Source organism: Acartia tonsa, chromosome 11 (assembly GCF_053477335.1).
Source record: "Acartia tonsa isolate MP-2025a chromosome 11, ASM5347733v1, whole genome shotgun sequence".
Classification (NCBI taxonomy): domain Eukaryota; kingdom Metazoa; phylum Arthropoda; class Copepoda; order Calanoida; family Acartiidae; genus Acartia; species Acartia tonsa.
The window spans coordinates 6,468,267-6,483,122 of NC_137270.1; the positions used below are offsets into that span (position 1 = coordinate 6,468,267).

General features: G+C 31.2%; 1 protein-coding gene across 2 annotated transcripts in view; it reads left to right on the forward strand.

Annotated features, from left to right (window-relative positions):
* LOC145331745 (uncharacterized) overlaps window positions 1-14,856 on the forward strand; it is a 355,671-nt gene that overhangs the window by 211,536 nt on the left and 129,279 nt on the right. For both annotated transcript variants that reach the window (XM_080176576.1, XM_080176578.1), the window contains 2 exons: window positions 6,478-6,556; window positions 7,019-7,134. In XM_080176576.1, coding sequence (XP_080032702.1) covers window positions 6,478-6,556; window positions 7,019-7,134 — 195 coding nt within the window. The remainder of the gene's footprint in view (window positions 1-6,477; window positions 6,557-7,018; window positions 7,135-14,856) is intronic.

The following is a 14,856-nucleotide window of genomic DNA, read 5'->3' on the forward strand; positions in this document are numbered from 1 at the left end:
ATTGGCTAATTTTTTTGTTACGTCATAATCAGTCAGACACTATTACTGTGTTCCTTTTCCTCTATGGACCTCTAGGGGCGTAGCTACAAGTGATAGATAAACGAATAACTGTTTATTTAACAAGCAAAAAATCAGGGAGCAGGTCAGCAACTGTTAAATTACTCTACAAACTTTCTTCTCTTAATAACTAAATGCTAGAGATTTTTGGTGAAGATTAATTTATCGTTCACTGTCTTATTCCTGTGTTACTTATATAAATACTTCATTTGTGTACAATACCCTTCCATCAGTTAAAATAAATTGGTCTTAGTCTCTAACAGATATTCAATTTCGGTGACAGATACCCAGTAGTCCAAAAATGTACGTATTTTTTAAAAGTACTGCTTGTAAAAGATAAATTAATATTGGATTTAAATCTCTTTGTTTTGTACATTTAAAAATAAAATAAAACATTTGCAAAACTCGAGAAAAAGACAAACTGTGTATTGTTTTGTACTGTACAAAATCCGACCATTTATTTAGCCATCATCTTAGTTTCCATTCTGCTAGATGTCTAGCATCTCTATAAAATGATTTTTGCTAATACAAATAGGTAAAAATAGTGTGTGTCACATAAAAAAAACACATTATTTTTCTGTCAATTTTCTTCTAGTAGCATTTTGTCTTAATAATAATCATTAATGTATCTTTTCGGAAAACTTAAAGGCATCAATTTGAAAAAAATGTCTAAATAGACTATATGGAATATAAGTGGATATTTTGACAGGGGAAAAGTTGTCGTCAATTTAGGTTGCTAACATTTATGGGTAGGTTCGTTCATCTTGGAGGAGTGTAGGGTTAAAGGGGATGGGATGGGCTATAGTTATTTTAAACCGCTGCGTTTTTTTTTATTTTTTAGAGAATATGAAGAACTGGTATAACATCCAAGTAATAATATATCAATTTGTCTGTCTGTCCTACCCTACTACATATTCATCCTTGTTAAAGTCTGCAGCACAAATGTTTATAAAGGCCAATCTTAGACGTAATTGAATTTCAGAGCAAAAAGTTGCTTAGAATAGAATTTAGGTTCTCTTATAATTCCTCAAAAGTATAATTAAAGGGACTTAAAATTCTAAAGGGAAAAGAAAATACATTGATTTACACCCCCAATTTTAAAAATCAAAGATAATGCTGAAAAAGTTTTGACACTATTAAATCTAAAACCCAGTAAGAATTTAATTAAGGTACCCAAAGTTTTTAACAAATGAATGAGAGATATTGTCAATGAACCCTGTGCATAAGACTATCTAGGTAGCTACCAAACTTTTTTGGGGGGGAAAGAAGGGTTGTAAATTATTAAATTATGATTGTCCCCTCACTCCCTGATAAAACTAATACTATGAGGTGGTAATATGGTAATAGGGTCCCACCCAGGGAGGGAGGAGACAATGGGCTTTAAATTATATTGGTATACAAAATTGTATAAAAACGTTCCTTATTTTTCGTTGTTCGTTTTTAGTTCAAACAAGCAGTACCCAATCTTTGGTGATTTTTAACAATCGTATTAATTAGGTAGTACTAACCAGAAGTTCCCAAACTTTTTCAACGATAATGGTTGGTTCCAAACAATCAATAATCTTAATCTATAGTTGGGGCAATTTAGTTTATCATCATTGTCAATCCCTTGAGATTCCTGTAATCGACCAACAAAAGGTTTTTCAATATATCGGCAACTCCCATTTGTTAGAATATTCTTTTTTAAACACCTCAATTGAAAAGAAAGAGAGAAAGATAGATAGTTATAGAGAGAGAGAGAGAGAAAGAAAAGGGATGAGAGAGAAAGAGATAAAAAAGAAAATATAGTGAGTAAATAAGCATGGATGGATGAGACACTGCAACGTAAACTTTGCTGGTACTCAATGTTTTATAAGCTTAAAAACTTTGGGTACTTTTAATAAATCTGGATTGGTTAGTACAAACTAGCAGTGGCTGATTTTTTACACCAGTAACTTTATTTACAAAGGGGCAAATTTTACATTGTACATCATTTTTTTGTCTTATCCCCTAAGATCCCTGAGGAATAAGAGAGAGAGTGGGATAAATATTTAAAGATTATTAGAATTTGATGATTCTTTTTATCAAGGTTTTTTATACAAAGACACGAATTAGAATTCAGAAAATCTATAATACTCAGTGAATGTCCGTCTGTCTGTCTGTCTGGATCTCGCTACTTTTCAGGAAATATACATACTGGTCATACCAATGTTTAGGCTATTTTCATGGGGGCTAGGACACCTCCACCTCCATCTTCCCCATACACATTATTTTTAACAAGCGTCTGCGCCCAAGGGCAGAAAAAAAGCCTAAAACCGTTTTTAATCTTAAAACAAAGCAGCCTAAAACCACCCCAAGAGATATATGAAGCTTCCACAAATGAAAACTCAAACGGTTCAGTTGAAAGCAGGATCTTAACATACAAAAAACTATTACTATTGTATAAAATAGAATGAATATTTCATCTTAAAATATAATTTTAAATGCCTTCCCAAATAACATAGCTATAAACTAAACTATAATTGTATATATCAGGGATATAAAGGGAAATGACAAAAATATATTCCTAAAAATTCACCTTTTTCACCTTCAATTTTCAGGTAGAAAGAATTTGGTGTGCTTTTCCCCAAAGCGCAAAGCAAGCACAGACACCCCAAACCATTATACTTAAATAAATTAAAAATGAGGGTGTGGGGTAGTTTTTTCCTTTATGTCTAATACCTGTGGGCAGGGTTTCGGATCCGGATCCGGATCCGCAAGGATCCGCATATTTTCGAGTCCAAGGATCCGGATCCGGATCCGCAAAAAAATGCGGATCCGGATCCGCAAAAAATCAATGCGGATCCAAAACCCTGCGGCTGTGGGAGTTATAACTCAGTGAGGCCTAAATCTGCGGTGCCCCAATCATGTGTAGCTACTAGCTAACCCTTACCTAGCTTAATCCAAGATAATACACTTGCAAAAATAAATTTGCTTGCAAATAATTTGGAAGGGTATTTATGTGCTTGCTATTTACTTTGAGAGAAACCGCCAATAAAATTGTGCTATTATCCTTTCCTTCCCTGTTTTTTTTTATATATGGAGGAAGTAAGTTGTCTTTAGGTAGTATTTACATGTTTCCTTCAATTTTCTTTTGGTGGAGCGAGCGAGGCTAAACTATAATTAGGGTATGTCCGTACGTCCTTCTATCTAATGTTTATATATTAAGTCATAGTACTTTTCTTTTGGACGAGCATAACTACTCTACAACTATTATCTGTCTGTAAGATTATTAACCTTTAAATAAATAGACTACTTATAGAACCTGTTGCTTTTTAGATTAAATGCTGCGCTACTAAGGAACGTAACTGTCCTTGTTTTTAACGATGTTACTTTTCAAAGATACATGTATATCCTTAGAGCATATATGATTATACACAAAAAGTAGGAAGGGTTTTTATTTTATTAAAAACTATTAATTAAAACAAGCTAATTTTTATATTTTATTTTCAATTGTTTAAATTGATTTACATTTTTATTGATGAGAACAAAAATACCCTTCTCTAGATTAATATTGATGGTTGAAATGTTTAGACAGTGATACTTTGAACAAGCCAAATAAGATAAAATGTTCATAGTTTGGAAGCCAACAAATAATAGAACGAGTTTATAAAACTTTGGATACCAGTATCTTTTACAGTCCAATGCACTTTTCCCTCTGGTAACTATAAAGATACTAAGCATCTATTAAGGGGCCTCAAAAGACAATTTAAAAAGCGCCAATTTATCATTAAATCATCAAATAGAAGATTATTGCCACCTTTGGGTCAATTAACCAGCGATAAGGGGATATGGAAATGAATTGTAAATTAGACTACCCCCAAATTCACAAAATCACAAGCAATGAATATATTAATTTCTAATTAAGTTTTTGTTATATCAACAATGTGAATAATGTCTCGTCGAAAAAAAATGTCACCCATAACCACTTTACCAAATGCAATTTAGTCGACTTCAGCCAGGGAAATTATCATCGGTTTTTAAGCTACAAGCTTTCAGTATTAGAGGTATAAAAATTGTATACTCAATTGTCCTATCCCTTTTCCCCTGGTCAATTACAAATTTCTTTTCTAACCTTGGGTTCGTCGGGAAAAAGTTTACTTTTAAGTGTAGAATCAAGGACAGAAATATTATTGGGATAAGACAATAGCTGATAAATTGATTTACATCCCCATGATTATACACAAAATTACCCCTTGTGTATATTATAAATAATTAGAGGTCGAAACGTACAGACACTCAACTTTTTGAACAACCAAACAAAATTCAATAAAAGTTCCCAAAGTTGTTGAGCCATCGAATAAGAAAACGTTGTTATAAAACTTTGGGGACAAGTGTAATAAGCAAGCCAAAGTCCCCTCTCTCCCAGATTAATATCCCTAAAAATTTAAGTGAAAATTTCACATTCTAAAAAATGTTCTAATTACCATAATAAAATCTAGGAAAAAGTATTGTTATCATTATAAATCTAATCATAAAAATGATGATTTAAAGGCCCTAAAAGTTAAACTCCACAGAGAGAGAGGGGCAATGGGCTGTTAATTTTACTAGTACCCTAAGTCCTATAATAACGTTTTCATATTCCTTGGCTTAACAACTTTGGGGACTATTGTGAATTTTGATTGGTTGGTTACTAAGTAGCGTGTTCAAACCTTTCAACCACAAATTTTAATCTACAGAAGGGGTTATTTTGTGTAACATCATTGAGGATGTACATTAATTTCTCAGCCATTGTCTAATCCCCTTAAGTCCCTGTAAATTTTAGGTTGCAGGAAAAAATATGTAATAAAAAAAAACTTTTGATGGCTTAGATCTTTTTATAAGATATTCTCAGGTAACAGGATGTATATCTGTCTATCTGTTTGTCCTCTAAAATCACGATCGTTTAAATTAGTCCAGTGTAGGTTTTAGGCTATTGTACTGAAAGGTGCGACACGCCCCCTTCCCCCCGTATCCCCATTCCAAAAGCATAACAATAAAAATATAAAAATTGCTAACTTATATTTTACAGTTAGATGTAATTCAAAATGAAACATAATTTATTAAATTTGATTTTTTCTTTAGATTGCTACAAATGCTTTAAATTTTATATACATATAAAGAATTAGATTTATAGATAAAGAGGGTTAATTCATAATGATCTTCAGGGACAAGACAATAGAAGATAATTCGATACATCCCTATCTAACTATCATCAACAAAATTAACCCTGCATAAAAATTGTTTGGACACGGCTATTACAACCTTATCAAGTGTTATAAAAGTACCCAAAGTTTTTAAGCCAATGAATTAAGTTTTATAATAGTTTTGGGATTAGTATAATTTACAATACAATGTTCCTCCCTCCCTGGTTAAATGTATATATTTATAAATCAGCATGTAGATAGATAAATAGATATAAAAATAGATGGATGATTACATACATAAATGGATGAATAGGTTGATGGATAGCTAGATAGCTAGGATGATTTATAAAAAGATACATAGACAAATGAAAAGTTAAATTACAAATAGATAGATAGATAGGTTTGTAGATATATTAATGGGTACGTAGATAGATAGATAAATAGATGAGTGGATTAATGAGGTCTTAGTGCTAGCGTCGTATCAGTCATGATCTTGGCAGGATAACTTTTTTTTATTAACAAAGTAGTTATTGCAAAGTTGGAAATTATTTCGCTCGTTTTTGCATATCGAGAAACTTCGAAAAAAGAGTCTGTAGAAAAGATAATGTCCGACAGACGGACTGACGTGTATATATTGTACATTTTACAAATACACATAATGATATTTTTGAAAGGGTGTCAGTACCTCTAACCTTCCAATACAAATCGGCCCTAAAAACTTCTTTTAAAATTAATATTTAAGATGGTTGGTTGACCCCTACCCCCTTACTTTTTAAAGCGTCTCTAATGGCTTCTAGGGGTGAAGCAATTAGAGGCATAAGATACGCAACTTTAATTTTTTACTTTATTTATAAATACTTTGGCGTTGTTATTAATATCTATAATAAGAAAGAGGAGCAAACTTGCTATAAATCTTTCATATACCACGCTAAGTTTTAGTTATATCTATCTACCTATCCATTATCTATCTATGTATTTTTATCCATAAGGGATAAAACAATGGAATATAAATTTAATTGCATCCCCCTATGTTGATATAAATTATTGGTTGAAAAATGTAAACCAAACAATTAAAATATAATTACAAGTTCCTACTTTAGTTATTAGTTGAAAGAATAAGAAAGCATATTTTTAAAACTTTTGGTAGCCAGCATTATTTACAGTTTAATGTCCAATCCCTCCCTGATCTTAACATAAACAACTTGTATAGGTCTGATTATGCCATTTTAAATTCTTAAAGCTAGCTACAACTTTTAATATCTCTTTTCTTTTTCAGTGTTTATGGAGGAATCGCAGCCTGGGGTAACAATTATAACAAGGATGAACCTATTCAACATACACAATTCTATAATCAGGTAAATATTCATTTTTCTATCTATTTATAGATCTATGTATCCAACTTTTTACACAATAATCTAGCGGTCTGTATGCTTTAAGCCCTTACATTTTCTATCATTTAAACATGTGTTCACCTTCTATCTATCTATCTATCTATCTATCTATTTATCTATCTATCTATATATCTATCTATTTACCTAACTATCCACAATTAATCTTTTTATCAATCTATTAATATATCTAGCTATCAATCTAGCCATCAAATCAATCTAGCTATGAATATATCAATTTATCTTTTAATCAATTAATCTATCAATCTATTTTGCTATTTATCAATCTATCTAGCAATCAATCTATTAATCTATATATTAATCTATCTATTAAACTATCCATTTATCAATCTATCTATATATTTTAAAATCTATCTTTTATCTCTATAAATATATCAACCATTGCATTGCATCTATCTATGTATCTAGGATGACCCGCTGAGCTCCAGCGGTCAGGAGGATAGTTCTGGTGGCTCTTTAAGCTCTGACAGAGAACCAGAAATAGTTCCGATGGTGTCCCGTAGGGCTATCCTGCACAGGAGCAGGTCAGTGTCAATTATTACCAGTGTAGTGGCAGGCGAATTAACATTCCGATTTAGTACAGTACATGTTTAGTACAGATGGATTTTTTATCGAGTTTAAAAATTGTTAATTGGGTATTTACCAAAATAATTTAAACATAGAGTTTTCGAAGAAGTATTTTAGTGGTTATTGTCCTCCGTACTTTAAAATTTGTGTGCAGTCTCAGAATACCGGTTATCTGACATCACTTTGACATTCATATTATTTTCCTTTCTTATCGAACTTCTAATAACATTCCCCAAAGCTTAATTGAAAAGAACACTTTAATTTTCTCTTAAATAGTTAAAAATAACCTTCAATAAACATTAAACAACCCCTTTACCACCAAAATTGGGTGTGGCTAATACTTAAAAAACTACTTGAACTAAACCCAATCACTTTTCATAATAAATAGCTTTTTCCATAAAGGGTTAATCCCAGCAAAAAGTGAATTAGATTTGGTATAACACGAACCTTTTATTACCCGCCTTCACTTGCTGTAAAAATGCTTCTCAAACTGACAAATTAATACGGCTTTCCTTTTGAGGGAGGATTTTTAGAATTACTCAGTTGAAATTGGAGGCGTTTTATGACTTATTTAAAGGTAAATAAAGTGATCGTGGTTGACATATATAACTAGCCTGATATTTATAAAGGAAAAAAATTGGGGTGAGGGTTGTCCAATCCACAAAAGAAAATACCTCAAATAAACTGCCATATAAATGACACTAATATGTCGATGATAGGTCAGCCATTAACACTTTTATTTACTATCGAATGTCGAAACGGAAATTGAACATTCATTCGATGGGTTCTTCAACAACATATCTATGATTCAATGTTTTTGAAAAGCAAATCCTCCGAAAATCTGTTTTGGAGGATTTTTTTTACCATGATCAATGGGCAGTTTGAAATGTGTCAAGTTGTATTTAAGAAACCGCTACCAGGATTATTTAGGCAAATAAGATTATAAAATAAAAGATAGGTGGTTGTATTTTGAAAAAAAAAATATTATGATTTGTTGTTTTTAACGTCCTTATCTAGAGTATATCTTTGGTTATTCACTAGTAAACTCATAAAGTTTGATATTAATAGAGCAATTCAATCATTGTTATTTGTCTATTAGCATTTACGGCCTAATACGTATATGATTAATCCTAAAAATATCCATACTTACAAGACGCCTAGACGTTTTAAATGGTTTTATGGCTCTTTTTTGCTCTATCAAAACCTTTTAAATTCTAGTCTAATAAAATGCTTAATTTTTTATTAATATTAGTAATGGATTAATTTGTAGGTATTCGTTTGATGCTTAATTGAGCTTTTAAAAATTGATTGTAAAGTTCCCGTTAGTTTTAACCCTAAAAACTAGTATATGTTTTTATCATATTCAAGTAGCTGCGCCCCTTGCATCTAATGCTCTGTATTCGGATGGGAAGGCATAAAATAGCCTAATATCATACCAGGATCAATTGGAAGGTACCCAAAAATCTAAAAAAGAAAAAGGACAATGTGAGAAATTCTGCATCCGGCCCTCGTAAATTCTTGTTGTGTTATAAATTAATATCAACATAGAATTCAAATCACTCGCTGTAGCTGTCTATCTATACTATAGATTCTATAGTGCCTTAGCAAAATGGGAAAAGATGTCAATGCTTTTGGGCCACCTATTCTATTGACGTCAGGAAATACCCTATACCCCATCTGTTTTTTAGAGGGTTTCTTTCCCCTTTCTCTTTCCCTCTACTATGACGTCAATAGAGTAAGTAGGCCAAAAGCGGTGACATCTATCCCCATTTTCCTAGGGCACTGAGAATAGCTACACACTCGCCTATTCCTGAAATATTTGTGCATTGAATATAGTGTAGGTCTAAACAGGGATACAGGGATGGGACACTGGCTTTAAAATTAATTTTCTCCTTTACAGTTAAAAAATATGCCTTAGGTAACTTGAAAAGAAAAAAATGGGAAAAGCCTGGTGAATTTATATTTATTTGATCTAGAAATTCTCTCTAAGGAGATGGGGGGGGGGGGTATTTATTCCTCCCTCATTCCCTGATGTCTGATTAATCTAATTCAACAACCCAGAAACAAAATAGAACAAACAAAGGATGTCAAATTTGGGCTCAGTTTTCTTTGGGGGTTGATTGACCCCCCCCCCCTCTAGATAAATTTAAACATTTAGTATTAGGACCAAGGTCTTTATGTCCGATAAAATCCCATAACCTATGTTTTTAAAAGCGAAGCTTTTCTATAATTAGGGTCGGTCCGTCCGTCCGTCCGTACGTCCGTCCGTCCGTCCGTCCGTCCGAGATAGATAGCTTTTATTCGTTAATTTAGGCATGTTAGAATTGTCCTATCGATTTCAAACTTTGCATGATGATTCCTGTAGTAGTTAGGTACGATTTAGAAAGCGTAGCAACTCTATAATCATTACCAGAATGTCCGTACGTCCATTTTAAACATGTTGATTTTTCGTCCGAGATAGATAGCTTTTATTCGTTTATTTAGGCATGTTAGAATTATCCTATCGATTTCAAACTTAGCATGATGATTCCTGTAGTAGTTTGGTACGATTTAGAAAGCGAAGCAACTCTAAAATCATTACCAGAATGTCCGTACGGCCATTTTAAACATGTTGATTTTTCTACTTTTTTAACAACAAAATTTTATGTGATCTAATTATCCGTTTGATCTGGTTTTAGGTATATTGATTCCTTGGACAACAAAGAACAATATTATAAGCGAAGCAACTCTATAATCAAGTCCTAAAAATGTAAGTATGTCCATAAACATTATTCTATATCAAGCAGTTTTCTAACAAATTTACTTACAATTTTGCTTTGACTCTTATACTTTATATTCTGATTATTCAGTTTAGACACTATACAAATGTTAATGTCCGTTTGTCCTACCGTTTCAGTGCTTCGCTTTTATGGATGTTGTCATCCTTGTTTAGGAGTGCTTACAATGAATATTTAGCAAGTTTAAGGCTATTTTACTTTATAAAGATTTCGAGGGGATTGAAAAAATGGCCTCAAAAGGAAAATGAACAAAAATATAAAACCACATGGCTCGTGTGTACGTATGTGTATCAAAAACGTTATCTACATACATAAGAGAGGAATAAATATTATAAATATTAGTACAACAGGACAGACTATGATTTGACACAGACATTTATGTATATTAGTGACATAGCATGAAAACAACACTTTGACTTTAAAAACTACAGTGCCTATATCTAACCTTACTAAACTATTTTTATTTCTTAACATAAATTTCTGTCTTTTGTCTTTTCTTCCAGGGATCATAAGGGATAAGACAATTGGCGATAAATTGATGTACATCTCTAATGATGATAGACAAAATTTTGAAAAATCTTTTTTTTAACACTGCTAGTTTGAACTAACATATACGGATTTACTAACAGTACCCAAAGTTTTATGCCAAGGTATGAAAGAACATGTTTATAAAACTTTGGGTACAAGTTCAATTTACAGTACAATAACCCCCCCCCCCTCCCTGTTATTCTCCATAGCATAATCAAAAATAAGTCAACTGAACATTTTTTTACCCAATCTGAACCAATACTTTTTGAGGCATATAATAGGATTTACTGTCTTACAGATTGAAGGTCATAGAGGAATTATTTTAGAGCTTTTAAAAAAAAATGTAGCCTCTATAGTAATAGGTCGTATATAGTGCGTATAATGACTATACCTTCCTAATTAATTGGTGGATTTTTAAAGTTTTAAAGCACAATTTATTCCAAATTGAATTGAACTAAATTATCCTTTTTTAAATCTAATAATATACATACAGCTGTAATTTTTTTTGCTTGTTTAATTTTTTGGAAAGCTTTACATAGATCCTGGGATAGTTTTAGGCTATTTATAATTTTAACTCCTAGATTATAGGAAGAGTTCTCTAGTTGAAACTATAAAGATAATATAGCACAAGATTTCTACTAAAACATTACTTTAGTTATATGAGGTTAAGTAGTAAAAGACCAAAAAGAATAACAACAGGCATTGGAAGATTGCTTACTCATTTTTGTGCATATACTTTACTATGTGTAGCAAATCTTCATTAAATAGTATTTTACAAATATTTAAGCGTCAACTTATATACATGGAATAGACAATGTATGATAAATCGATCTTTCCTCTTAAAAAGTAGGTTTAAATTTGTCTGAATTAGCTGTTAAACATTTAGAGATGTATGAGTATATGATAAATATAACCAATACTAGAAGATGATTAAAGTCCCTCCACAGATTATGACGTCATACGATAGAGAAGCCAATGAGAGGCCAGTATACACTGTAATTGACCAATGGTAAAATTTAAGCTGGCCTCTCATTGGTTATTCTATCGTATGACGTCATAGTCTGTAGAGGGACTTTTTTCATCTTCCAATATTGTCCTATACCATCCATTGTTAAATTATCTCCTGTTATATGTGGTCAATATTTTTATGGTAAAAAACGTCATGAAGTTTCTTTATAATAGTTCAATCAATTTCTCATTTATATTAAATAGCTTTTCATAAGCTTTTTATTGTTAAAAAGTCAGCTACATTGACATATGATAAAGAAATTGTTTCATTGGTTTCTTTGGAAACTTTACATCCCGGGAAGGTTTAAACCTATTTTTTTATGGTTTAAGACTATTTGTACACCCTTCCTCAATTAAGATTTCCAGACAAAGGTCCCACAATCTACATAATGGATGTCTGTATTTTTATTATTAGAATATTTGTCCATATCTGCTACAATCAACACAACAGTTATCTAATATATAAACCCAATCAATTTAAGAAAAAGTATTAAAGAAAATATTTTTGTATACCGTTTTCTGCAGGGAGGAGATGGGACAATTTAAGTAAAATTTCTTCCTCCAATTCTTTTGCAAATATTGCTTGCATAATATAACACATTGATATTGGGGGAGGATTTATTCATAATTCATTGTCTTATCCCTTGGTCCCTGCAAATTGTTTATTTTTGTTGATTCTGTGAAATATATGATAGAATCATGATATAGCAATATTTCAATCGATATATTATTACATGAATGTTGTACCAGTTTTTCATGCACACGAACAATGTGATACTCACAGCTGGCTAAAATAACGATCACCCATTCACATCCTTTACCCTATCCCCTTCTTTCCTACTGGATGAACGAACTGACTAATAAATAATCTCCATATAAGCAACAAATATTGATGATAAATATTCCACTGTCAATATATCCACTTATTGTATATCCATTGGTTTATCAAATATTTTCATATTCTTAACCCTGTCAGCCTTGAATGCTGTCATTATATCAACATAAAACTGAAGTCAAAAGATAAAATAGTCGACATTTAGGAGTCATTTGATGTTTCTTTGTTTGACAGGGAAGCAACATATATTAGGTGTAAAATTCAATATCAATAAATTTGAGTCTTATATTAGCTGATATTGTTAAAAAATTTTAAAAAGCATTATTATAGTTAAAGTTAAGTTTAGTATTTTACTATTAACTAGTGGCCCTTAGAATCTAGGGGCTATGTAACTAGAAGGAGGGGGGGGGTGGGTAGGGGTTAGAAAAAAACACAAGACTCAAAATTATATATTGTTAGTATAAAAAGGAACATTTGTGAACATTTCCTAAAATGGAGAACTCAATCGGTTTTATGGTTAGCGAGATTTTAACACACAAGCAAACAAAACCTAACTGCTTTATTTTATAACATACATTAGTTATATAAATTTTACTTTTAAAAGGCTAGGATAGATTTTTCAGAAGAGGGTTTGACAAATATTGATAGTATATTGATATAATTAGACAAAATCATGACTTAAAGCTTAATATGCTTGACACTGCGTCATATAAATTAATGAATGGCTGATACCCAGCATAACGAGAATATACTCAAGTTTTAAAAGTACATTGAAATACTGATTCTTCAAAAAGTTTATTCAATTTGTGTTTTAAAAGTTCTTTTCGTACAATTTAGTAAATAAACCTTTTTTTGTTTGTAAAAATTGGATAAAAAACGTATGTACAAAATATATACTGTACAAAATCCGAACCTTAATAAACCTTCTATCTAATTTTTGAGAGTGAGTGATCTTCCAAATATAAAAAATTTAAAAGTACAAAATTCATGTTATAAAAAATATAACTAGTAATGGAGAGATATAATAACCTCTTCCAACCATGACTTATTATAAGCTTCTAAAGGCAGATTTTGATATAAAATTATAATTGGGAAACTAAGGTGGAAAGGTAAAAGTAAGAATAAATATTTTTCAGAAAATATAGTAGGTAACAGTCTAAAAAATAAAATATTAAAGTATTGAAATGTGACTATTAAGATTTAAGGACTACAAACCCTTCAAGAGTATATAATCGTGCTTATGAAGACAAAGACCTTTTACCAGGGAGGCAGAGGATAATAGACTAATAAATTAATCTACAAACACTTCTTTTCATCATAATTGACCAGCTATTAAACGCAGAATTCCACAAAAGTATTGGGAAAATAAATTTGTAATACATTGTTCTATCCATGATTCCTGCGTTTTTACAGTACAGAGCTACACTGCGAGCGCCAACCAATCAATCAATCAATTTTATTTTTCAAAAAAGTTTTTTACTTTCTATTAAAAATCTGGGTTTTTAACCTCCCAAAATTTTTTCATTGTCCCTAAAAGCACAGCTACTCTAAAATTCATGTATAGCAACGTACGTTCAATATCAATGTAAAAAATTGTCGTTGCTGACAGTTTGTCAAACTTTCGTTGTAGAGCTAATTTACTTCTGCAACATTCTTCTATTAACCTAATGTGATAGAGGGAAATTGGACTGTAAGTTATAATTGTCCCCAAACTAAAAATTTTATCAACACATCCTTTCATTCGTTGGCCTAACTTTGAGGACTTTTATTAAAGCGTTATCTAAACTTCTCTATCAAGAACTTAGATTGCGTAAGAGGCAATTTTGTTTATCACAATTTACAAGGTACATCAATTTATCCACATTAATATCCCTCTAAGTGTATAATTCCTACCAAAAAACGCTATTCTTGTAATGCGAATATGATTAAAGTCTTATGTTTATATAATAACAGCACATTTAGACAGAAATTAAGACATAGCTAGTCCAATGGAAGTATATAACGTTTCTGTCCTATACACATATACTAAAATGGCAAAAAGAATAATTTTTCACCAAGAAACATCAATTTATAAAGCATAACATTCATAAAAATACGTTTAGACAAAAGAACTAAAATACTTGGAAAAGTTTTTTTTATTTAAATTTTCTTAAGTCGTTGTAAAGTCAGTAATGATCTCCTTTATCTAATTTGTAGTCGACATAAAAACTTTGTATTTTATGATTTTTTTATTGTGTAAAATTAACAATTTAAAGAATTTATATTTTTTGCGGTTTTATGGGCGATGCCAATCCCATTTTTGAATAAATTAGAATAAAATGTTCATTACTGTTTAGCTCGCGCTATAGCAAATATAGAGCTTGGCGCAGGGATTAGGCAATAAGGGTTAGATAAATTTCCCCCCAATTCTAATGTGTAAATAATCTTAATTTTGTATATGGTTATTATGGAGGAAAGAAAGGGTTGTATATTATTCTATCAATCAATGTCTTGTCCCTGTATTCATGAGTACTGGCCCAGAAAATGTATAA